At 43.5% G+C, this 27,876-nt stretch overlaps 1 protein-coding gene across 3 annotated transcripts in view; it reads right to left on the minus strand.

Annotated features, from left to right (window-relative positions):
- The window catches only part of LOC146042070 (uncharacterized), a 378,004-nt gene that overhangs the window by 217,131 nt on the left and 132,997 nt on the right, over positions 1 to 27,876 (minus strand). For all 3 annotated transcript variants that reach the window (XM_083162079.1, XM_083162014.1, XM_083162143.1), the window contains exons 10-11: positions 19,036 to 19,239; positions 14,990 to 15,136 (exon numbers count right to left, since the gene is read on the minus strand). In XM_083162079.1, coding sequence (XP_083018205.1) covers positions 14,990 to 15,136; positions 19,036 to 19,239 — 351 coding nt within the window. The remainder of the gene's footprint in view (positions 1 to 14,989; positions 15,137 to 19,035; positions 19,240 to 27,876) is intronic.

A 27,876-nucleotide genomic window follows, 5' to 3' on the forward strand; every position in this document is an offset into this window, starting at 1 on the left:
TTTTTTCTGTGCTTATTGCTCCGTTCATGCGCTGATAATTGCTGTCTAGTCATTTAAACAGTTCGTGTGGCACAGTTGTTTATAGTGTCACATGTCTTTTCTTCTCCAGACTATCTGACAGCCTGCGCGATGACGTCCGGCGGCTGGGGACGGCAGCTTCATGTGTCTCCCAGGCAACGGGAGCAGGAAGCTGACGTCAGCATTCCGGGACTCCTCGATGCGGGGCGTGACGGCGTGCACCCGGCCGCCGGGCGGACAAGTGCCAGGTAAGCGCTTATTTAAACAGTTGTTCATGTGTTATTCGCTGTATGCCTATTTCATGTCCAGTCTTGAGAAAAATGTCCAAGGACATTGAAACGTCGACTTAGCAGACATGATGGTGTAGACTGTTTCTTTCTGTCTATATACATAAAAAAGTTTTTCTTCAGTGAAAGTCCTCGGAGTGACGCCTATTATTGCCCTCTATATATATATATATATATATATATATATATATATATATATATATTTATTTATATATAGAGATATATATATATATCTCTATATATAAATATATATATATATATATATATATATATATACACACACACACACATATCAAACTATATATATGAGACATACACCTATACATACATACTACATGGAAAGCCTGATTTTGGCCCTCTACCCTTTACTCTGTAGAACACCTCACAGTCATACTGCTCCTTCACAATCCAAACCCACCCATGACTAAGCTCTGAGAAGCATGCCACGCGCTGCACCAATCACAATTCTGCATACAAAGTTCAGTGTCTGTTATATGATGGAGCCTGGCAGGGGAGTTACACAACTCTCAGGAATGCTCAGTACATTTGTGCAATCAAGCATGGCTTGCCTGCTGATGGTCTGCTCCAGAAATCATTGTCATAATGCCAGTTAGGGGAAGCTGCAGCACTAACCCACTCCCATGCTCAAAAGCATTACTAAGACCAAATCAACACACAATTATGGTGCAAAACATACATGCAGACCGCAGGGGGTGGTTAGCTAGAGGAGGGCCCAGGGGCACTGACCACTTGTTACTCCAGTCTAAGCCACGCCTGTCCATACTCCATTTATGCCATACTGAATCTAGTTTACAAAGATCAATCACCAGTAAACTCTACTCACCTATATGAGGCTTTCTTCCAGGATACTGATTAACTACACAGGTTCAGTGGCACTTAAAATCGACATGAAAGCCATCCGCACAACCTGTGTCATTAATATGTGTCCAGGATGAAAGGGATGGTTTGCCCACCCTATCTAACCCCTAAGTGTGTCTGTTGCTACCCAGTTTGTTTTATCACTTTATAGTATTGAAAAAAACAATTGAATCACCAGTGCTACAAAGCAAATAGAAGATGACAAAAGGAATAATGAATCTTTATCTATACATACCAATTTCTGGTGCCTGCACCACCTCACAGGCCTCCTCTTCTCCTGTGGACTCCACATGTGGCACCTCCTCCTCTTCGGCCACCTCGTCCTCCACTGCCACCACCTCCGCTGCCCAGACCTCCTCCTCCACTTCCTCCCTTTCCTCTTCCTCTACTTCCTCCGCCACCCCTTCATCAATGGCAACCTCCTCCGCCATTACTGCCTCCGCATCCTCCTGGGCCTGGGAGGCCTCTGAGTCTTGTCGGGCCTGTCTTGCTCGTTCCCGTGCTGTGTTTGGGAAAAGACAAAAAAGTGGCAATTAGTGGTAATTTGTATTAAGCCTTATCAACCTATAAATGCAAAGGTTATAAGTATTGATAATTGTACAGCCAAACAGCTCCTTAGTGGCCTTTACAAAACACAGGCTGTAACATGGCAGGTATGCTGTGACATTTGGGCCATTGTAAGCATCACAAGCATTAATCCTCCCCAATAACATATTTTATGACCATTACAGGGTGTCAAACAGGAAGTAGCACTCATATATTGTATGCCATGTTTAACTCATGATCAGGCTGGTGACCTTAGTGGATTAAATAATGTCAGGTAAGCAATCATGTCCAAATCCACATTTACTGGTCAAATACTCACATCTAGCAATGCTGGCCCTTATTGATTGAAGCCTCTCTGGCTCCCTGCGCCGGAGGTCGGACCACCGCCGCTCCAGCTGAGCGATGGTCCGCCGCACCTGGGTGCGGGCGTATATCCGGCGGCGGGCCACCGCATAGGCAGAGCGTTTCTGCCTATTCGTTATGAAGGGGCCCGCACGCCCCAGCCTGGTCTCCATAACGGAGACCAGTGTCCTCAGCTCAGCTGAAGAAAAAGGTGCTGCTCTGCCATAAGCTGCCATCTTAGCAATGGCACAAATCAAACAATCATGTGCTGTCATTGGTTGATCAGAGTGATATTTGGTATTAACTTTATTGTTCATTTTTACACTAACAGCGTGTATGCGCCCGAACAGACGGCTAACCCATTGCATCGCACACCCATCCTAAACAGTGTAAAATAAGATGGAAACACATTCTATCTAATCTATAACATTCACCAAACATGGGTATAAGCAACAGGTGAAATAGTGTGCATCACTAGACACTTACACCTAACTCAACAAGGTACTAAACAGCTAATTTATAATGAAAGCTATGCAGCAGAAACATAGCAAATAGTGGCAGACCTTTTCCCAAAATTAGGCCATGCTGCCATATGTACACTTACCTTCTACTGGCCCATACTACAGAGGTGGAATGAAAAGTAGCTAGCATCTAACCAGAATTTGGAGTGCTTTCACATGTGATTTGGATGCTAGCACTGATTACTTGTGGCTAAGTGGTGGACTGGATTGACATATGGAATGGGTAGTGTCAGTTGTACTACATAGCAAACAAATGCACGCCAATTACAGAAATAGTATTTAAAGTTGTCCTAGAAAGGCAAACACTTGTTGCAAACATGCCAGGCTCAGAGTCAGAGGAAGACCAGGTGGTGCAGAATCTCTTGTCCCGCATGGAGGCCAACACCACCTATGTCCCCCTCAACCCAGAGGACCCAGATGGCCCATCAACATCAGGCCAATCAGCAGCTGGGCCATCCTCAGCATCAGCAGAATCATTGGGAACACAGCAGGTGGCTTCCCAACAGAGTAGCCAGCCCAGCACTTCAAGTACAGCAACCGGTGGCCGTGGCAGTGCCCGTGCCACTGGCCGTGCCCGTGGCCGCAGTGGGGCAACAGAGGAACCAACCACAAGAAACATGGCATTTGAACCGCGGGAGCTTGACATCCTGGTGACCCGGGAACGTGATTTAATTGAGTGCCCAGCGGTGAAGTTGACACACACAAGGAGATGAAAGATCTGGGAGGAGATAACGGTGGAGATTAATGCAGTGGCTCCACAAGTTCGTCAGACGGAGCATGTTAAGAAGAGGCAAGTACATGTGTGTTACATTTGAGTAGTACAAGTCCAGTAATGTTTACATTCAATATTAGATGGAGTTGGTCAATGGGTGTTCACGTTGCTTGGAGGCACAGACATGTTGGCCATGACATTGAATTGATAGTTATTGGAGGGTGACTGTTTTTGTAACTTCTAAGGGTTGGTTTGAAAAATGAATATAATGTAAGTTTGGTGTCAGTAGGCACATGTTGTATTATGTTTCAGATTGCAATGGGTGCTACAGTAAACATGAGGAGTTACATGTATTAATATGTACACTTTGATTGCAGGTGGGACGACTTCAAAGGCAACCTCAAGAAGAAATTGACCCAGCGGTGGGAACACAGCCACACCTCTGGGGCTGGCCCCATGCCAGCCAAGCTGGAGCTCACCCCCCTGGAAGAGATGGCCCAGTGCTGTATTGCAGTGGAGGAGGTCCGGGGGGTGAGCACTATAGACAGCGAGTCCCCAGCGGAAGTGATGGCTTCTACGCTTGAAGGTAATTATTTGCCAGGCCATAAGTAGATGTTTTAAATTGGGCATGGAATGTGTGGTAATTGGTAATTTCTCGTTCAACAGCATCCCCACCGCTTGGTCCAGATTCTCTTGAGGAGGTTGAGGAGTCTGTGCCACCTGGCCCCAGTAGCAGGCCCGTGCAGCAGCAGCCGGGATTGTCCGCGGCTGAATTGTCCATGTGGGGCCGTGTGCTGGATAGTATTGTGCAGCAGGGAGAGTCGGCATTCGAGCGGGTGCGTAGGGCCGAGGAGGTGCTGCAGGGTTTGACCACCAGCCAGCAGAGTATTGCTGCGAGCCTGCAGGCTATGAGTGCCAGCCAGCAAGCTATGAGTGCCAGCCACCAAGCTATTGCTGCTAGCCTGCAGGTGCTGGCTGATCAAGCCCTGCGGCAAAATGACCTCCTCCTCCGCCATAATGAACTTATGGTGGAGCTAGTTACCAGCAATAGGGCCCAAATGTCACCCGCTTCGGGTGCATTACCAACATCATCACTCCATGCTGCCAGAGGGGGAAGATCATCCACCCCCTCCCCAGCATGTGCTCCACATGAGCCACCATCTGACTCTGGCCGTGGACGAGGCCGAAGAGCTGCTGCACGTGGCAAGGAGCCTGCCAGGGGCAAACGTGCCCGCAAATGAACTTGTGTCCCCATTAATCTCCACCGTTATGTCTTCCCAAATCTTCCATTGAGCTGTGTGTGTCAGCATCCTGTGTCCAAATCCGTGCCCAGGGTCACCACTTTTGCCCGCGGTTCAAATGTCATGTTTGGTTCCCCTGTTGCCCTGTTTCGGCTACCATTACTGTGTGCTGTACTTGAAGTGTTGGTGCTGTACTTTTGTTGTGAAGCCACCTGATGTGTTCCTAATGATTCTGCTGTGGCTATTTATTCTGTATTATTTATTTTTAGTCCTGTTATGGTACCTTTTTTTTTTTGATGTTTTTGAAATTTGTGGCAAAGTTTCTTTAATAAATGTTATTTTGGCCCCCCAAATGTCTGTATTAATTGATACATGCAGAAGTGCCATGTGTATTAGTATTATTAATATTAAGTTGTGGGCATTATTTGCAGTGTAAAAGTGTGTGACAAGTGCAGCATGTAATGTTCCCTTTAAGCTGCAATGCTTCCAATTGTAGCAGTGAGAAGCGTGTAATTAACAAGTAATGGGTAAAGTATGTGATTGTATTGGGTTCAGGTGACATTGGTTGAGGTGCGTCCGTCCTGATTAGGCGTTCCGATTGCCTAGCGCATGACCGAGTGGTGTCCGCCAAGCAATAGTAGCCTTTTTGACACAGCACATTTCTTCCCTTTTTGTTCGCGTGCATTCGGCGTGCTGTCCGAATGCACGCCTACCAAAATATGTGTACTCCCCCGTGTCCGCCCATGTTTCCGCCCAGTTTAGCCCACTTTGAAACTACGCCCCTGCGTCATTCCGCATGACGCCCATAACACACCCATATTGGCCGAGTTATTGCGGTGCACATTTCTGAACGGTATTAATGAGAACAAGTACGGAGACCATGCATGGCACATGCGCGTCGCGTTCTCCACGCATGCGCAGACGGCTAAAAAACGCCATCCGAAAGAATTCGGAAAAGTACGCACCGATCAGAATAAGGGCCAGTGTGTCACAGAGGTCCCTCCCCTGTTATACTGCACCAAACATTCTGAGGTATGTATCTCATTTAGTGATTATCGGTGTCCCGTGTTGGGATTGTATATGTCCAATTTATCAAAAAGTTAATTCCATAAGGTTATACATGATTATACATGTATGTTCATTGGTGTTTGAACAATTTAGGTTCACTTCTAATTTAACGTATGCATGAGGTTTATTATTCTCCTTTCATTCGGTAGAACCACGGTGGATTTGGGCTGAAATGCACCTTTGTGTCAAACATGAGGTGCATGTCGACTAATTTTATAAAGTGATGCAGAAGACTCTGCTTATTTATGGTTATAGTGTTCTTGTAGGTGCAATCGGGATTTAATCCCGTGTATGTTATTATGATGTGTCGTAGGGCTTATGATGTCGACACTGGTGAATGCAGTGTTGAGAATCGTGGGTATATTATTCTTCTATGTGTCGGTCTCCTCTTTAGAGATGGGCATGCCTGGAAATCAGGGATGTGAAAGTTTACCCATTGGTAAAGCTATAAAGTGGTAGGTGACATTTAAGGTGTGCCCGTGCTGGGTGATTACTCGTGTGCATATTGTGAAGCTGTATTGGCAAATTAATTAGCGCATGATAGTTGCAGATAAGGGGGGCATAAGTGAAAAACAAGGAGTGCCAAAATGAACTGTAAACCAAACATGTGAGAAAGGTGCCACACAGGTTGTGTTAGGGGTAAGTGGTGACTAAAGATAGGTGATTGGTAATGATAGGTCATTGGCCTATTCTTCTGTCTGTCGGCATATGCGAAGTGGTGATGGGATAAGAAATAATAAATAAAATATAAGAAATATTAGGAGATATTGAATTGGCCTTGGTGGCTCAAGGTGTCGACATCTCATGTCAACTTAATGATTGGTATTTGGGTTTTTTGAAATTATCATTTGGTAGTACAGTGATTCCAACTTCGATAAATCGCCTGGGACATTGATATCATATGACGACATCCGTCAATTTTAGGAGATATCATTCCTATTATCATTTGAGAGATATCTGTATTGTCCTCTCTAGGTCTTCCTATGTCTGGCCAGATTTGGCTGTGTGTGAGGAAGAGAGTCTTGTTATATTGGTAGTAGGACAGGTAATTACTTCCCTGATTGATGGGTTGTATTGGAAGAGCGGTCCAAGGATTGATTGTCCAATCATATGTCGGACCTAGTTTGGTGGCCTGGCTATATGTGACACATTGGTCTGGTAGCTCTATTCCACCGTTGGTCGTATTTCTAAATTTCAGAGAAAGGCTGCATAACTCATGTCCTCATTGAGTCCGTTAGGTGTCATGGTATTCAGCAAGAAGATGAATTTGGCTTCATGTTGTAAGAGTTCCTTGTCCACATTGCCTCGTCTTATGCCTTTGTCCACCTGCATCATACCAAATGCTTGTAGTCCTTTGGCATTGCCTTGGTGGTATTTTAGAAAGTGTTTTGCAATTGGAGTCAGTTTCTTCATATTCTGTTTGTCCCTGCTCGCGTTCTTGATGCTGGACAGATGTTCCAGTAATCTCTGTTTTAAAGGCCTGATGGTTTTGCCTATATATGTGAGATTACAGGGGCAGCATAAGTTGTAAATTACTCCTGGGGTAGAACATGTGATCTTGTTTTTAATCACCCATTTTTTGTCAAATTTATCAAAAAAAAATGTCATTGTGTTCTTCATATAAGGACATGCCTTGCAAGTGCCACATTTGTAAGACCCACTCTTCTGTTGGTATCTGTTGCTGGTCTGTGGTTTCTCTAGGTGACTTTGAACCAGTAGGTCTTGCAGATTGTTACTCCTCCTCCAACTGATTTGGATTTTATTGTCCAGAATTTTTGCCAGATCAACATCTGTTTTGAGGACTTCAATGTGTTTGTTTAAAATCTCTTGCACTGTTCTCCACTCACGGCAGAAAGTGCCAATGAATCGTACTTTGTCATCTGGTATTAATACGTCCTTGCTCTTTGGGATGAGGAGTTGTTCTCTGTCACAGCTTTTTGCTTCATTGTTGGCTCTTTTAACTGCTCGTTTGCTGTAGCCTCTTTGTGTCAGTCTCTCTCCCAACTCTTTCGCTCTTTTCTCATATGTTGTCCCCTCGGAGCAGTTCCTCTTTGTTCTGAGGAACTCCCCTTTGGGGAGACCTTTAAGTACAGGTGGAAAGTGAAAGCTGTCATGGTGAAGGATGGAGTTTGTGGCAGTCTTTTTTCGATATAGATCAGAGGAAATGAGGCCATCTGATTCTACAGTGAGTTTCAGATCCAGAAAGGTAATTGTATGTTGGCTGATGTCAAAGGTTAGGTGGAGTTTGAGCTGGTTGTGATTGAGGGTGTTTATGAATTCAATGAACAGTTCTTTTTCTCCTTCCCAGACAATGAGTAGGTCGTCTATATAACGTAACCATAGTAGGACATGTTTTGTGAAGATGTCATTGTCCTCGCTAAACACCACCTCTCGTTCCCACCACCCCAGGTACAGGTTTGCATAGGTGGGGGCACAGGCACTGCCCATAGCAGTCCCCTGTACCTGGAGGTAGAACTTGCCATCACAGGTAAAAAAGTTCTTGGTCAGTACAAAGCGGAGGAGTTTGATTAGAAATTCATTGAATGGATCTTCCCGTTCCATACTCAGGAAATATCTTGCTAAAACTTGAACAACATGCTCTAGAGATAGCCAACCTGAGTACAAAACTTAAAGAATTTGAAGGCTTGGACAAATTTCAAAAAATGTACCAACGATTCAAGGCAGAAATTGATAATGTAGAGAGAGAAACAATCAGCCGGAAAAAATCCAAATTACAAAGGGATATACAGGATTTCACCAGCAACACTGTCTATAGGTGGAGTCACATCAATAAAAGACCACCTGGCAACCGTCAGACACAATATACCACTTCTGACATAGACTCCTCTGAAAGCGAGTCCTCCCATGAACAGATTAATGTACGCAGAACACCACAGGATTTTTTAGGGGTTACCCCAAGAGAGCTGAGAAACAATATAGGAGGTCTACCAGAAAGATCAGGAGGGGCAAGAAGAGGAAAAAGGTCCAACAGGGACTGGAGGGAAGAGAACAGGGAATATCGACGACATCGATACTAAACCCACAAGATAACTTACGTATCATCAACCTTACCAACCATATTCTCACCCCAGCCCAAAACCAACTCAGCAAGGGCCTCTCCTTCAGCCCCTCCCAATCACTTAATCGTTTTAATATAGAACGAGACATCAACCTCTTTGGGAGGAAATTGTTACTTAAAAAATTCTTTCGGAAGAGAGAAAGTACATGCACAATAGAGGACCAGTCTCTGGCAGTACCTACACCATCAGATCAACCTCTACTCACATATTTCTTCCCCACCAGAGAAGATGAAATAGCCATCTCTATCTTGGAAGAATTAGGAGAAGAAAGTGACCTACAGGGCACATGTGATACGGCCACAGACCCCACAATGACCTCATCTCTCAAAAAGAAGTCTCAGTTTTACCCTGATTTCCATCTATGCCCTCAGGTTAAAACCTACCTGGACCTGGTCAGCAGGGACTTAGACAAGTTGGAACAACACAAGACCCCCTATATACAGGACAACTTGACCAAAGATGAGAGGCAGGCCCTTAAGGAAATAAGAGGATGGGAAGATACAATTGTGAAACCTTCCGATAAGGGGGGCAATATAGTGCTGTGGGACCGTGACAAATACCTGCTCGAACTTGAACGTCAACTCTCAGACAAATCATGTTACCAAAGACTGACTTTCAACCCACTAGACAATTTCCTGGAAATATACAATAAAATTCTCAGTGAGGCCAGAAACAATGGAACCATTACCAAAGCACAAATGGATTTTCTAACAGTTGAGCACCCCAGAGTGGCAACACTCTACCTTTTGCCCAAAGTACACAAAGATGAGGCGAACCCACCCGGAAGGCCAATAGTCTCCGGGATGGGAGGTCTCACAGAAAATGCCAGTAAATTTGTGGATCACTGGCTACGCATATATGTGTACACTCTACCCTCATACATCCGTGATACGATGGATGTGCTCAACAGAATCCAAGATGTAATTTTGAATAAAAACTGTTGGCTGATTACATGCGACGTTGAGAGCCTGTACACTAATATCATCCATGAGCACGGCCTCAACGCCGCAAGATATTTTCTGAGTATGGAACGGGAAGATCCATTCAATGAATTTCTAATCAAACTCCTCCGCTTTGTACTGACCAAGAACTTTTTTACCTGTGATGGCAAGTTCTACCTCCAGGTACAGGGGACTGCTATGGGCAGTGCCTGTGCCCCCACCTATGCAAACCTGTACCTGGGGTGGTGGGAACGAGAGGTGGTGTTCAGCGAGGACAATGACATCTTCACAAAACATGTCCTACTATGGTTACGTTATATAGACGACCTACTCATTGTCTGGGAAGGAGAAAAAGAACTGTTCATTGAATTCATAAACACCCTCAATCACAACCAGCTCAAACTCCACCTAACCTTTGACATCAGCCAACATACAATTACCTTTCTGGATCTGAAACTCACTGTAGAATCAGATGGCCACATTTCCTCTGATCTATATCGAAAAAAGACTGCCACAAACTCCATCCTTCACCATGACAGCTTTCACTTTCCACCTGTACTTAAAGGTCTCCCCAAAGGGGAGTTCCTCAGAACAAAGAGGAACTGCTCAGAGGGGACAACATATGAGAAAAGAGCAAAAGAGTTGGGAGAGAGACTGACACAAAGAGGCTACAGCAAACGAGCAGTTAAAAGAGCCAACAATGAAGCAAAAAGCTGTGACAGAGAACAACTCCTCATCCCAAAGAGCAAGGACGTATTAATACCAGATGACAAAGTACGATTCATTGGCACTTTCTGCCGTGAGTGGAGAACAGTGCAAGAGATTTTAAACAAACACATTGAAGTCCTCAAAACAGATGTTGATCTGGCAAAAATTCTGGACAGTAAAATCCAAATAAGTTGGAGGAGGAGTAACAATCTGCATGACCTACTGGTTCAAAGTCACCTAGAGAAACCACAGACCAGCAACAGATACCAACAGAAGAGTGGGTCTTACAAATGTGGCACTTGCAAGGCATGTCCTTATATGAAGAACACAATGACATTTGTTGATAAATTTGACAAAAAATGGGTGATTAAAAACAAGATCACATGTACTACCCCAGGAGTAATTTACAACTTATGCTGCCCCTGTAATCTCACATATATAGGCAAAACCATCAGGCCTTTAAAACAGAGATTACTGGAACATCTGTCCAGCATCAAGAATGCGAGCAGGGACAAACAGAATATGAAGAAACTGACTCCAATTGCAAAACACTTTCTAAAATACCACCAAGGCAATGCCAAAGGACTACAAGCATTTGGTATGATGCAGGTGGACAAAGGCATAAGACGAGGCAATGTGGACAAGGAACTCTTACAACATGAAGCCAAATTCATCTTCTTGCTGAATACCATGACACCTAACGGACTCAATGAGGACATGAGTTATGCAGCCTTTCTCTGAAATTTAGAAATACGACCAACGGTGGAATAGAGCTACCAGACCAATGTGTCACATATAGCCAGGCCACCAAACTAGGTCCGACATATGATTGGACAATCAATCCTTGGACCGCTCTTCCAATACAACCCATCAATCAGGGAAGTAATTACCTGTCCTACTACCAATATAACAAGACTCTCTTCCTCACACACAGCCAAATCTGGCCAGACATAGGAAGACCTAGAGAGGACAATACAGATATCTCTCAAATGATAATAGGAATGATATCTCCTAAAATTGACGGATGTCGTCATATGATATCAATGTCCCAGGCGATTTATCAAAGTTGGAATCACTGTACTACCAAATGATAATTTCAAAAATGAAAAACCCAAATACCAATCATTAAGTTGACATGAGATGTCGACACCTTGAGCCACCAAGGCCAATTCAATATCTCCTAATATTTCTTATATTTTATTTATTATTTCTTATCCCATCACCACTTCGCATATGCCGACAGACAGAAGAATAGGCCAATGACCTATCATTACCAATCACCTATCTTTAGTCACCACTTACCCCTAACACAACCTGTGTGGCACCTTTCTCACATGTTTGGTTAACAGTTCATTTTGGCACTCCTTGTTTTTCACTTATGCCCCCTTATCTGCAACTATCATGCGCTAATTAATTTGCCAATACAGCTTCAAAATATGCACACGAGTAATCACCCAGCACGGGCACACCTTAAATGTCACCTACCACTTTATAGCTTTACCAATGGGTAAACATTCACATCCCTGATTTCCAGGCATGCCCATCTCTAAAGAGGAGACCGACACATAGAAGAATAATATACCCACGATTCTCAACACTGCATTCACCAGTGTCGACATCATAAGCCCTACGACACATCATAATAACATACACGGGATTAAATCCCGATTGCACCTACAAGAACACTATAACCATAAATAAGCAGAGTCTTCTGCATCACTTTATAAAATTAGTCGACATGCACCTCATGTTTGACACAAAGGTGCATTTCAGCCCAAATCCACCGTGGTTCTACCGAATGAAAGGAGAATAATAAACCTCATGCATACGTTAAATTAGAAGTGAACCTAAATTGTTCAAACACCAATGAACATACATGTATAATCATGTATAACATTATGGAATTTACTTTTTGATAAATTGGACATATACAATCCCAACACGGGACACCGATAATCACTAAATGAGATACATACCTCAGAATGATTGGTGCAGTATAACAGGGGCGGGACCTCTGTGACACACAGTACCACCATTGGACCATTCAAATTAGAACAAGCCTTATAAGTTCTACCTGGGCACCTATACCGGTTGCCCTGAGGAAGACCTACGAAGCGTACGCCGGCCGACCCAGCCGTGCGCACGTTCCTCTAGCAATACCTTACCCTCCCTTTTTTGTGTTTATTGATTGTATTTATCAGTCCTTTTCAGGACTCTAATGTACTAGCAGCCTCCGTCTTTAGCCCCCCTAAAGACCACTCCAGCAGCAGCACGAGCCGGTAGTGGCACAGGGTTGGACTATTAGACGCACGGCACCCTGATTGCGGCACTTGTCCCTGGACAGGGAGTGCGCGCCGAGAGCTACAATCTAGACGGAGCATAGTCAGGCTCCCCGCTAGCTGTCAACGACCAGCGTATCAGGTCGACAGCACGGGGAATAACTGACTACCTCTGCCAGCCTCACTGCACTACCGCTACCTCCGTGAGAGGGAACGTATGTCCACAATAGGGGGCACAATTAAGCTATTCCTATCTGAGTATCCCCCTGCGACTGCGCAAACGGCACAGAGAGGGACATCAGATCGTTCAGCTTACTTAAGAGCACTACTGTTGTCCACCTCTATACTGTAATTAATGTATCAGCAGTAATTTAATACCAATATATGAAGAGGTGTTCTCTCACCCACAAATTCGTTCTGCAGCACTTGCTATAAGTAGTGACTCCAGACCAAACTCAGGAGTGACAACACCCCGTTACCTAGACCTTAATGTAGCTCAATTGTATCAGTAAATATAAGCAATACAATAAGCTTCAACGCTAGATACTTTAGTAATTTATTGAGCCATTAGTCTATTGTAACCAATTAAGTGCCAATTACCGCATCAAGGTAGCTGCTAACTAGGCTGTTAAAATCTACAACTGCATATAAACACAAAACCTATTCTAAATTGACACACCCTGTTCCTCGATTATTTTTGTATAAAAACCAAGAAGGAGAAAATACAAAGTGTCATTGATAAAATAAAATATACAATAGAGGGAGTTGCTTTTGGAACCCGCACGTGCTTTTTAAAAACACACTGTTTTCACTTGTGTCTATGTTATATGTTGTATGTCATATTTTGTACTCTTCATTTTAAATAAAATTAAAAAAGGTATATTTTATGATTCCAGTCTCTATAAATGGTGCACCACCATAAGACAATCCGTTTTCTTTCTTCCAATAAAAGTCCAGCACTGAGTTAAGACTGCTAGACGACCAGCACAAGGTATCAAGGGAAGGGGACTATGAAGAGAGGCTGCTGCACTGTGTATCACACTTATCACTCCACCCTCCTAACCTTGATAAGCAGCCATCAGCATCCCCATGTGTTATCATGGCCCCCACCTACCCTACTTGTCTTGGGGCCAGTCAGAGCTCTCTAAAACCCTGCCCAAATCTCCTCATGTTAAAAGTTTGCTCACATGTCCACCGCCTGTTTCAGGGACAGTCAAAACTGCAGTGTAGGTGGGGTTGCTAAATTAGGGGTTGGTGGTAATTTCACTGCACCTGCCTAGACTCCCCAGCCAGTTCAGCCACAGTGGTCCCACCCCTATCTCAATATTCCCTTCCACGCTGCACAGTGGCCCATTAACAAAGTATTCCCCTCCATCTCACTCACCCTCCCAGAATGCAGTCAATTCAGTATTTTCCCCATTCAGCACAGTTTTGGCCCCTTCTTCAACCTAGTGTTCCCCTTTCCATGTCACTGCACCTTCCCATCCAGCCTAGTGCCCCCTATATATCTCCCACTCCAACTCCCTGTCCTGAAATGTCCCTAAAACATTAGATGACATACTCTGTATACACATGACTTTTGGATAACAGATTGTCTCTAAGTGCCTTCTTTAAAATCATGAACATATGTCATGTGATATCAGCCGCCCACCCCAAGCAGCTTTCCCAGAGGAACGTTTAACATTTTCATGGGGATGCCCATAAAACACTTGATGTTCCACTGATGCTGCCCCTGCTCGCCGAACATCAAGCGTTTTATGGGCATCCGCATGAAAACATTGCTTGGGGTGGGTGGTTGATATCACATTACATCAGCCCCTCCCTCCCTCCCTGGCTCGTCCGAACAAGCATGAATCAGGCTGCAAGTGTGTACCTAGGAATTGTTTGTTTCTTTAATTATCATGAAGCCCTGTTCCAAAAAAAAAATATAGATTATGGATTAAAGAAGATTTATCACTACGTACAGCGTAAAATAATATGAATGGAAGAAGGGGAAAAAGAATAATCCAAAATATAAAAAAATGTGTTATATGTCCCATCTTTTTTAGCCTAACTTTAATGACACTGGTTTCTTTCAGGATTGTTTATGGTATTTAAATAATTAGCATCGAAGAACTATCCCCTTGTCAGTGGGGTCAATTTAGTTTTAGTTTTGATTTGAAAGTTAGAAATTGGATCAAAAGTGTCCAAAATTGCAGGTGTTTGATGTCTGATTGGATCCAATGCGTGTTCCCGTGCGCATCGGATTCTGAGTTGAGCTGCTCCAAGCTGCTCCTTAACTTTAAATAGAGCCCTGTTTTCTCTATCTCCTACCTTATGTTGTATACTGTATGCAGATGAGATCGGAGATGTGTCTACTGTACGTACCTTTTCTGGGTATGCAAGGAGAAGGAGTTTGTAGTTCTCTGGCTCATCCAGACATTTATACAGAAATTTGCTCTCAGATAGTGCTTCTTTAACTTCTTTTTCACATATTTTAAACCCATTCTCTGTAATGAGAATCACTGCATCCACCTGCATAATAAATATATGCACCTGTGATTTAGCATAACACATATTATTTAAAGATAAAATGCAGTGAAGATATACAAATATCATGGATCATGTGCCATCCACAGATATAAATGACTCATTAATGTATAAAGTATCCAGCTGGGGTCAGGGGTTAAAGTGAGGGGGAACGGGGCGGAACTGAGTTCCACCACCTCTAATGGTGAGGTGGAACATTTTAACCTCCACATTGGCCCTGCACAGTAAATCTTACAGAAAAGCATTGTAGTTTGCAGGGGAATGAGAAAAACCCTACCACTGGTCCTGTCTCTGCCTAATGGGTGCGAGGGGAGGGGGGTAATTAGGTGGCATAGAGAAATGAGTTACCCCACCTCTGCATGACCACTTTAAGCCCTGTTTAGGGTGAATGATTCATCAGCACCACCAGTGCTGTAATACAATATAATATAATCTATACATATAACCACATTATTATAAACCATAGAAAATGCATGTCTAAATAACCCAACAGGCAGACATATTGGGAGTTGCCAAGGGTGTAACTACCATAAGTGCAAGGGGTGCAGCTGCTATGGGGCCCAGAGCTGAAGGCGGCCCATCTTTACTGTCTAAGTAAAATGTTTCACATACATTTGTCTCCATCAGTTGCTAAATAGGGGGCCCTTAAAAACCTTTGCTATGGGGACTACCAATATCTAGTTATGCCTCTGGGAGTTGCATGCAGCTTGGGTGCATATGCGTCATCGTTGCATGCTTAGAAATAAATGCAGATACTGTATTTGGCTGTATTAAGAGATGGTGCTACAGTCATGTGACCACACTAGAGACCATCCATTTATAAAAGTAAATGATATCATGTCAGCGTACAGTACATTTGTATTGGCTCTATACGTGGTGCATGAGATCTGTTTGCAATCAGATTTATACCTGTGTATGCAGTGCTATTTTTCAACAGGCTCCAGCAGGAACCTTATTCTAGTTTACTCTTTCTGAAAAAATCCTTCTTAGATGGACAAAACCATGTGCACTGCAGGTGGGGCAGATGTTACTTGTGCAGAGAGAATTAGATTTGGGTGGGGTTTTACTTCAAAGTGAGATCTATATTGCAGTGTAAAAATAAAGCAGCCAGTATTTACCCTGCACAGAAACAAAATGACTCACCCAAATCTAATTCTCTCTGCACAAGTAACACCTTCCTCACCTGCAATGCACATGGTTTTGTCCATCTAAGAAGGATTTTGTCAGAAAGAGTGAACTAGAATAAGGCCCTTAGTTCCTGCTAGAGCCTGCTGAAAAATAGCACTGTGTGTATGTAATTCCACCTACATACCCTCATAAAAAATATGAGTGGGGATTAGAGAAAGATGAGGGTAAGGTGCAGGTTGCAGGCTGGTCACATTATCAACCTATGAGTAGTGAGTGAGTGTAGATAGAACAGTGTCTAGGTCAATAATCAAAAAATTGACAGTCAATAGGTTCATACTGACAAAAGGTTGACAAGCACTAGGTCGATTCTGACAAAAGGTTGAGACAAGCAAAAGGTTGAGACATGAAAAGTTTTCCACTTTTTTGTGTCATTGAAATTCTAAAAAAAGTCATGTCAACATTTGTGTGTCAACCATTGTCACGTCGACCGTTTGTCAATGTTGACCTAGTGCAGGTTGATGTTTTGGTGTCAACCTATCGACTGTCAACCTAGGGACTGTAGACCTAGTATACAGATACGGTAGTGAGTAGAGCATTTTGAAAGGTTATATACACAATACAGGGCACCCAGGAAGCGTAAAGACCCATACACACTGGGCGACTGAGCTGAAAGCAGCTCCGTTTACTTGTTTGAGCTGATTTCTGTCCGAAATCCAGCACCGCAGTGATGAGCGATGAGCGCTGATGTGCGCTCCTTCATCATTGCTGGTCTGGCCGCTCATTAGCTAATATTAAAGTGGAGGGGACGGCTTTCCATAGTGCCCCGTGTATATGGACTTTAATTCTAAGGTGGGGGTTGCTAAGAACGGCTGTGAGTAGAGAGCAGGGCACCCAGGAAGGCAGTGTGTGGGGTGTAAGGCACCAGGAATGGCTGTGGTTAAGGAGCAGCGCACCAAGGAAGGCTGGAGGTATGGTGCAGGTCATCTGGGAAGCCTCAGGTAGATCGCAGGGCAGCCAAGAAGGCTGTGTGTAGGCCAAGGGAAAGCCTCTGTTATGGGGCAGGGTCAATGGGAAGGCTGTGGGTTTGGTGCAATGCACATATGAAGGACAAGGGTAGATTGCAGGGCACACTCCAATGCCATGGCCAGGGTCTACCATATAATAAAAATTATGTCAGTTATTTGCTTTAACCACTTTGGTGGTATGCCCGGAAATTTTCCGGGCATACACAATACAGTATGTAGATGTGCGCCAGTGCTGCCTCTAGCACTGGCGCGCTATGCACCTACATACTGTACATTCCCCGACCCCCTCACTTGTCCATCCGCCGCCGCTGCTGCAGGTCACTCCCCATCGCCACATGTCACTCAACCGCCGCAGGTCACTCACCTCCACGAAGCTGCTGCAGGGCACTCCATTCCGCCACAGATCACTCCCCTCCGCCGCCATCTCAAGTGTTACTGTGAGTGGCCGCTTGGGGCTGCTACTGCATCCTGATTTTTATTATTGCCAGTTGTCAATATCGCTATAGTCCAACAATGTTCATATTTTGATCCTTCACTACTCTATGTATATCGTGCATTAGTTTGTTTTCCACTTGCATATAAGATCAGTTAACTGCTACTGCTCAGTTATTCTGCTACTGCTGCTGCTGCAGCACACTACCTGCAGAAGGTAGTGACTGCAGCTTGAGTGGGGCAGGACAAACCTGCCCTGGTAGGTTTGTCCTGCATGTTTATGTGCTCCCCATGGAAGATCTGCACACCAGGAAATCCCCTACCCTAAATAGCTTAGAAAAATTGTGCCATTAAAACGCTGGGTGCGACCAGGAAACCGTTGGGCATCCCCGTGCCTTCCGGGGGTGGTTGGCTGTTCTCAGAGCAGGGTGTTGCTAATCTAAGGCACCAGAGAGTGATTTTAGATTAGCGAGCGCTTTAGAAATCATTCCATGTTTGGCAACCATTAAATGATTTCGGGCCCGCACGCAAGCCTGAAAATGGGCCCGAACATGTCTCGGGACATTCGCTGAGTAGCAGGGGGCGGGCAATCGCATGCATTATTTGGCTCACAAAGCAGCACCTGCTTCTCCCTGCTACATACTTTTTCACATGCTTCATAGGAGATTCTCTCGCCTTCTCTCATTTGCTCTTTTTCCACGAAATCCTCTCTCTCTTTCTTGATCCTCTCTCTCACTTTCAAGATTTTGCTATTGGGCTCACATAGTTCTAGGGGATACAGTCACTGGGTCTACAGTAAGCTGGTCGACAATCGTTAGGTCGACACCGTTAGGTCAACATGGGGAAAGGTCGACATGGGGCAAGGTCGACAGGTCATTAGGTCGACAGTGACTAGGTTGACAGTCAAAAGGTTGACATGGGGTTTTTCACTGTTTTTTGAGCTGACATGTGCCGGCAGGCGGTATTTCATGCCCTACCATCCACTAGGGTGTGGTGGGAGAATAAAATAGTGTGCCAAGCACAGCGAGGCACCGTGCCCAAAGCATTGCGAGGGGATGCGGTGCACTGCAAACTCTGTTCATGACTGTGTCGACAATTGGGTAAAAAAAACAGTGAAAAACCCCATGTCAACCTAGACACTGTCAACCTAATGCTTGTGTCGACCTATTGACCTGTCAACCTTGTCCCATGTCGACCAACTTTCTGTAGACCCAATTATCTCAACCCAGTTCTAGTTACATCACTGCTTGGGAGCACAACTAATTGATAATTTACCTTACTCTGGTAATATTAACTTACCTCCCCAAGAGCATTTCCAATAAAATCCATAGCAATTGGATCGGAATCATCTGTTCCAGGCATCTCTAGGATTTCCTTGCCACCATACAATATTTTGCAGGGCACATAGACAACAATTTTTTTCACAGCAGCGATCTTCTTCTTTATTTGATCAGCCTTATTTTTATTTTCTTCTTGAGTATTTGTCAGCCCCCTCAGAAAACTCTAAAAATGTTTTGATTGGGAAAAAAAAAAAGATTACTCTAGAAATTAATATTCATGCACAAGAAAGAATAATGCTACTGGGAAAAACCCTGGAATTCTCAAACACAGGTGTGCTATGCCCCCCTGAAGTGAATTTTTATGTATTTATACTCTAAAGTAGGGGACATGCTATTTCTTAAAAAAACAAAAAAGTATGAACAAAGAATATAAAATGATGATATCATATACTGTCACACATTTCTTAAACCCACCTCAGTGGTTGAAGTAAAGAAATGCAGAATAAATTTACTAAACGCTCTAAAAATTAAGAGTTTAGTAAGTAAATGAATATCCCTTCCACACCGCACTTGTAAAACGGTAATATCAATTTTTTCACATTTCAACAGTCAACCCATGTCATATACCATGCCAGTCTGACTGCAGGTAAAATAGTCTAATACCCCTTTCCCACTGCAGTTCTTAAACAGTAAATTTCCGTTTTTTTAGCCCTTTTTAAACAGGTAGAGCTGCATCGGGAAAGCTCCAGGTTGCTTTACCCGTTTAACAAATACCGGTATTTGTTAAACAGGTAAAGAGCAGTGTTTTACCCGTTTAAGACCCGTTTTTTTGGCAGTGGGAAAGGGTCTTAAACGGTATCCCACACTGGTCTCCCACCTCCCCTGGTACCTTGAAGCTGGTACCCCCCCCCCCCCTCCCCTGGTACCTTGCAGCCGGTAACCCCGTCCTCCCCCCTGGTACCTTGCAGCCAGTACCCCCGTCCCCCCCTCCCCTGGTACCTGGTACCCCCGCTTCCCCTGGTACATGGCAGCAATCCTGGGGATCCGGGCAGCGCGGGCTCTGCTCAGGCGGAGGAAGCAGGTCCATTAGGAGAGTGTGATTTCATCGGCAGAGTCCCTGCTGCAAATGGGAACTAGCGGGCCACTCATTACATATGCGCATATGTAATGAGCGGCCCGCTAATTCCCATTTGCAGCAGGGACCCCGCCGATGAAATCACACTCTCCTAATGGACCTGCTTCCTCCTGCACATACAGCGCTGCCCGGATCCCCTTTATGTACTGGCTCAGGACATCAACAAGTCAACACCGCACACAGCAGCACTGCACGGCCACCCAGCCACCATGCGCCCACAGACCACCTCACTATCCTCTTCCTGTCTGCGCCCAGTGAAGATGAGGACAGCGAGGACCGCGCTGCCCGGATCCAAGGCTGTCAGATACCAGGAAAGGGGGGGAGGCGAGCAGGGGTACCAGGGGAGGGGGGGGGAGGGTCAGGCCAGGTACCAGGGTATGGGTGGTATATTACTGGTGAATTACCGTTTTTGTACCTTTCAAAATGGGTTCAATGTGAAAGGTACAAAAATGGTAATTCAACAGTAATATACCGTTTACAACATGCAGTGGTAAAGGGGTTTCAGGCTCAGACCCGTTTTAAAGTCCCATTTAAGAATACCGGGTCTTATGCTGCTTTCCCACTGCAGAAACGTGTAAAGACCCGGTACAGGTTGAGTATCCCGTATCCGAGTATCCGTTATCCGAATTATTCCGAAAACCAGACATTCCAGAAAGTGAAAAAAAAATATTTTTTTTGCTAAAAACTCACTGGGGACATTTGTAACAGCATCACTGGTGACATGATATGTAACTGGCACTATATATGTGCAAGACAATGATTGCTTGGCATTCAAATTCAGTGCTGAGATAGTACACACATTTTGTTTCATGTTTTGAAACCTTGTTTTTTGAACAAATAAAATATATTTGTGTGTATTTTATGTTATAATAAAATATATTTGTGTGTATTTTATGTGTTTATACAGCATACATGCAAGATACTTCAAAATACATAATTGAAATATTAAAATATTCCGAAATACGGAATAATCCGTTATCCAAAATTCTCCTGGTCCCAAGCATTTTGGATACGGGATACTCAACCTGTATTCTTAAATGGGACTTTAAAACAGGTCTGAGCCTGAAACCCCTTTCCCACTGCATGTTGTAAACGGTATATTACTGTTTAATTACCATTTTTGTACCTTTCACATTGAACCCATTTTGAAAGGTACAAAAACGGTAATTCACCAGTAATATACCGTTTACAACATGCAGTGGGAAAGGGGTTTCAGGCTCAGACCCGTTTTAAAGTCCCATTTAAGAATACCGGGTCTTTACACGTTTCTGCAGCATAACAAGAAAGCTGCATAACAAGCATAACAAGCGTGTCTATGGCTAAGTCAACACAAAATAGGCCATGCAAGACCTCCTTGCTATATCTTCATCTCAAGCAACAACTGAATCTAAATACCAGAGAATAGGTGGTATACTCGAGATTGAAAACTCAGAGTAGAAATAGGCGCCCTATGGGGTGTATCGCTAAGCTGCTCCTACTAGAGGGGTGTGAGGCCCTCTTATGGATACAAAAGTGGGAAAAAAAGGTGGAGCGCTAAAGTGGATCAATTGGATATCACTAATTTATTGTATAAAAATATTAAAAAGCAATTGATATGACAATAATAATAAATCAGTAACAAAAATAATAACAATAATAAAAATTATAATAAAAATTAATATATAATATAGGACAAGGAGGACAATACTTATGTCTCTGCGCAGCTGCCTTTGTGTCCCTTAGGATATGGGGGGGGGGGGAAAGGTTCTCCGGGTAGTGCACTACCAAATTGGTGGTTGATAATTTGCCGTCCTAGATGGTGGTAGAAGACGCTGGAGGATGCTCTGGTTCCCAAAAATTTGGGGTCCTCACTATATTGCGCTGATCCCCGTAGTAGATGGAGCCTGTGGTTATTTTTCTCGCTGGAGGAAGATCTGTATACCTTCGAAATGAAGGGTCCTCACGATGGTGCGATGTTGGATGTCCACAGGAGAAAGCAATACGGATCAAATCCGGAGGGTGGCAATGAAAGGGGAATATTTTCCATGTTTCACCGTGACCTCACGGCTTTATCAAAGGTAAGTTACCTTTGATAAAGCCGTGAGGTCACGGTGAAACATGTTAGGCAGCACTTGCTTTTATTGATTAAAGGACCGGGAAGAACCTTCAACTCTGCCTTCGGCCCTCCACCCCCACCCTTTTCTAATTACTCTCCTGGAAAATATTCCCCTTTCATTGCCACCCTCCGGATTTGATCCGTATTGCTTTCTCCTGTGGACATCCAACATCGCACCATCGTGAGGACCCTTCATTTCGAAGGTATACAGATCTTCCTCCAGCGAGAAAAATAACCACAGGCTCCATCTACTACTGGGATCAGCGCAATATAGTGAGGACCCCAAATTTTTGGGAACCAGAGCATCCTCCAGCGTCTTCTACCACCATCTAGGACGGCAAATTATCAACCACCAATTTGGTAGTGCACTACCCGGAGAACCTTTTCTCCCCCCCCATATCCTAAGGGACACAAAGGCAGCTGCGCAGAGACATAAGTATTGTCCTCCTTGTCCTATATTATATATTAATTTTTATTATAATTTTTTATTATTGTTATTATTTTTGTTACTGATTTATTATTATTGTCATATCAATTGCTTTTTAATATTTTTATACAATAAATTAGTGATATCCAATTGATCCACTTTAGCGCTCCACCTTTTTTTCCCACTTTTGAATCTAAATACCCTAAACACTGGTTTAGCAAAATGGTCAGCGGACCTACCGAACATAATCTTACCTGCACTTTTATCAGCATTTACGAGACTGAATATAACTTTAATCTCAGCCGCTTATTTGGAAATGCAATACAAACTACTACATTGTGCCTACTACACGCCAAAGCGTAGAATGATAATGGGCACAGCACCTAACTCACACTGTTTTAAATGCTCACCACCAGATGCTGATATATTGCATTGTATGTGGAGCTGTCCGGAGGTTAAGGCTCTTTGTACATAACGGCTTACTGTTAACCAAACCCAGTATCGCATCTCCTTTACCCCTACACCTGAATGGGCCCTATGGGACATATACCCTACACTGAACACCATGCAAAACAGAGAATATTGTTATCGAAATTAGCTGCTGCAGTGCACAAGACAATCCTCTCACAGTGAATCTCGTCTATAATGCTGGCCACACATCAGACCAACTTTTCTCCAACCATCCAACTTGTTGGTTGGATGGAATAAAAACCTGGCACTGGATAGGAGCAAATGCAATTTGTAATTAAGTAATTTGTTTCCCAAATCGGAAAATGGACAACAACTGTCACTTAGACACGGTACTGTAGTTGGACCTGTTTGATTTAAACAATTTCACTGTATGTTTTTGTCGATTCTCCTGATTTTGTGAGCAAATTGTTTATTGGCATTTGCCCCGATACAGTACCAGATTTTGAGGAAAGTTGGTCTGATGTGTGGCCAGCATAACACCTTGTCCATTGCATTGTTTTTACCTAGGGTTTCCTACCTTTTCCAAATGGATTGGTTGGAGATGTCACTTAACAAAGAAGCAAAAGCAAAGGAATGCTTTGTGATATGGCTACCATATGTTCAAATAATTGTTTATTCACATGTATGTTGAATATACAACAATTGTACCGATTTTCTTGATACTGCTTTCATACTACATTTGTACTTTGCAGTTCTTCAATAAAAAAAAAAAAAAAGGTGACGCTAATGACTGCCCAGGACCTGTGCCACTCAGCCATACTGTATGTAACCCTGTGTCTCCCCTGTCTTGTACATTGCACAGCAATCTATGGCCCTTATTCAGATCTGATCGCAGTACAAATTTGTTTGGAAAATGGGCAAAACCATGCTGCACTGCAGGGGAGGCAGATGTAACATGTGCAGAGAGAGTTAGATTTGGGTGGGGTGTGTTAAAACTGAAATCTAAATTGCAGTGTAAAAATAATGCAGCCAGTATTTACCCTGCACAGAAACAAAATAACTCACACAAATCTAACTCTCTCTGCACATGTTACATCTGCCCCTCCTGCAGTGCAGCATGGTTTTGCCCATTTTCCAAACAAATTTGTACTGCGATCAGATCTGAATAAAGGCCTATATCTGTAATGTCTCTGCTTATCTGTTACCTACAAGAAAAAGGGATAGGGGGGTGTGTGGAGTGCCCAAAATATTGGTATAAATACTGTAACAATTAATTGTGTTTACAGTTGTTAAAAGATAAATTTGAAATAAATTTGATCAATTGGGTATCACAAAATATGAATTCATTTAATTAGCACATCAAATACGAATAATAATAAAAACTAATATTATAGATGCACATAAAATTATACATAAAACATAATCATATTGCACTTAAGAGAGAAGTATTAGGCATACAGTAAACCACTTGTCTATAATGAAAGTTAATAAGAGCAATGGATACTTATGTTAGTCCCGCTTGTTCCAAGATGGTGCTACCCTTTTGATCGGGTTTGTAGTCCCCACGTTAAAAAGGGGGGGGGGGGGGAGATGAGGGGCTGTGGCAGGGTGGACGGATCCGGATTCAGCTTGTACTGTGGGTGTCTGGTTGTTCCTGCTGGAGGCCTTGGTCTCTATTTCCACTGGTGGGCAAGATGGAAATACCTCACTTCACTGTTAGAAGGCTCCAGAAATTAGCAGGTGGTTGGTTTGCCCAATTTGTACATCCAGTTTGGGGGTGCCGGTTGGAGGTGATGAGTTCGTGGGGGGAAGGGGGGTAGCTGGTTCAAGGGGAATGAATATGGTATCCAATATCCAGACAAGGGTTAACCTGACGCGTTTCGTTGTGCTCAGACAACTTTCTCAAAGGTATGCCACTGTTGGTCTGCTGTGGGTTTATATACCTGCTGCCAGGCACAGCGATTTCTTCTAATTGTCAAACTTCTTGCTGCCTTATGGGACGACAGAAAGAAAAGGAGCGCTTCTTTTCTTTCTGTCGTCCCATAAGGCAGCAAGAAGTTTGACAATTAGAAGAAATCGCTGTGCCTGGCAGCAGGTATATAAACCCACAGCAGACCAACAGTGGCATACCTTTGAGAAAGTTGTCTGAGCACAACGAAACGCGTCAGGTTAACAAAGAACAAAAAACACTAGTACACAGGTATGCGCTTACAAGAGCAGCAGGTGTAAAAACAGTAAAATGGTGTCCCCACACCACAAATAACAGAATGCAAAAGAGTTCTGTGTTCCTAAGAGACACAGATGGTAACTGTTTTTTTTTCACTAGCGCTACAGAAGAGAAAAGGACATTCCCTGTTAATGAAGGGCGTCTCCTCTTCTCCGTTATTCGGGTAAATTCGTGTAGTTGATATCACCACGTGAGAGGTACAAGGAAGAAATACCGTACGCCCCTGTTAAGGAGGGAACGGCTCCTCTTCTCCGTAACTAGATAGCAGCTGGGGATTCCTGTATCTGCTGAGGGTCTTTCACTAATTGTGATGTACTCCAACACAAACAATTTCATAGATGGAGATGGAAGAGAAGTAGGACATAGTGTAATACTGATAAAGGAACAATTTATTTCACACAGCATACAATACAGTTAAAAAAGGCATGAAGTAGATAAATCATGGGGTGTATAAATGGAAAGGAAAAAACCCCCGGAGTCAAGACTGGTTACCGGAATGGATGGAGAACTGAGATGAACAACAGTTCTCATAAGCGCTTGGGTAAAACAGTTCCGGATACTGTCCCACAAAGGCACACAGGTCCGGCCACACAGTCTCCAACAGCAGGGGTACACAGGTCCAGGTCCAACGCGTTTCAACCCTGTTCCGGGGTCTTTATCAAGGATAAACAATAGTCAGTTCCATGTGGGTTTAAATAACAGTCCAAATAACGAGGTGAATGAGGGGGAGGTGCGTCTGTCATAATGACAGCTTCCGCCTAACCTCCAGTGAGTCCGTCAGTAACAAAGCTCCGTTTCCGATCTGATAACGTTGTGTGAGTGCGGATCTGCCTCACTTCCGTCCTTGTATCCTCACATAGCCGCCCCACTTCCGTAGCGGCGGACGATGGTAGCGTCATGGTTGTCATGGCGACGGCGCTTCATCTCCGTCTCTGGCTTTGAGATGCCCGCATGTCGTGGAGATGGCATCTTCTCATGGCGGGCAGCGGCGGTGTTAATAAAACGGATAGTAATCAGGATAAAACTGGGGCTTTGAAGTGTATCAGCATATATCAGCAATCGTGTTTTAGCATTGATTCCCCACTTCCGTCCAGAGCGCTTTGTATAAATGCCCCACTTCCGGTACAGAGTTATCTTAGGGGAACTGAAATCCAGCATCTTGATGGTCTTTGCTGGATGTAGTGTCCTCCAATAGTTTAAATGAGTACATAGAATAAAAATGATATGTTTTAGTAAAAACGCATAGGTATAACATCAATATTTAAAAAAGGAGAGACTCAAGATGGACATTCTAGTCGTGGTAGTTGGATATAATAGCTTTTATACCAACCTATAAAGTAATGGTGCATTTGTTTTACTACATCAATAAAGGCATCCTAAAAAAAGTTTAAAAAAGGGAGTTGTCTAAAAATTCATTCTTAAAAAGCAGTAAAAAGTTTAGAAACACCAAGTGGGGGAGGGAGGAAAAAAAGGTATCATAGGAACCATTTGACTTCAAAGTCATTGTTGAGTCCAAAGGGTTGCAAAGTATTATAGTTAAAAATACATTTCATTTCTTCCCTTGCAAGTTGTGCGGTTTTATTTTTCTTGCGTGCATCATCTGTCACTAATTTGATTCCTGTGAATCTTATAATATCTCCTGTGTTGGAGTTGTGCACGTTCTTAAAATGATGAGACAGATTGTGAGTTTCAAGACCCTTTTTGATGTTATTGAGATGTTCGTTTAATCTCACTTTCAAAAGTCTTGTGGTTCTGCCAATATAAAAAAGATTGCAGGAGCATTCAATTGCATATATCACGTTCTGTGTATTACATGTAATGAAGCTTTCTACTTTGCAACATGTCCCATTGATCAAAATTTCCGAGGTTTTGGATTGACCTCCACTCTTTACTGCCCTGCAACCTTTGCAGAGACCGCATCGATGGAAGCCTTTGGTTAAAATCCTACCCTTAGGTTTGACTGAGGTGAAAAAGCTACGTACCAATTTATTTTTAATAACACCCAATAGCACCCAATATTAAAAATAAATTGGTACGTAGCTTTTTCACCTCAGTCAAACCTAAGGGTAGGATTTTAACCAAAGGCTTCCATCGATGCGGTCTCTGCAAAGGTTGCAGGGCAGTAAAGAGTGGAGGTCAATCCAAAACCTCGGAAATTTTGATCAATGGGACATGTTGCAAAATAGAAAGCTTCATTACATGTAATACACAGAACGTGATATATGCAATTGAATGCTCCTGCAATCTTTTTTATATTGGCAGAACCACAAGACCTTTGAAAGTGAGATTAAACGAACATCTCAATAACATCAAAAAGGGTCTTGAAACTCACAATCTGTCTCATCATTTTAAGAACGTGCACAACTCCAACACAGGAGATATTATAAGATTCACAGGAATCAAATTAGTGACAGATGATGCACGCAAGAAAAATAAAACTGCACAACTTGCAAGGGAAGAAATGAAATGTATTTTTAACTATAATACTTTGCAACCCTTTGGACTCAACAATGACTTTGAAGTCAAATGGTTCCTATGATACCTTTTTTTCCTCCCTCCCCCACT

This window comes from Crinia signifera, chromosome 1, assembly GCF_055691185.1.
Source record: "Crinia signifera chromosome 1, ASM5569118v1, whole genome shotgun sequence".
Classification (NCBI taxonomy): Eukaryota; Metazoa; Chordata; class Amphibia; order Anura; family Myobatrachidae; genus Crinia; species Crinia signifera.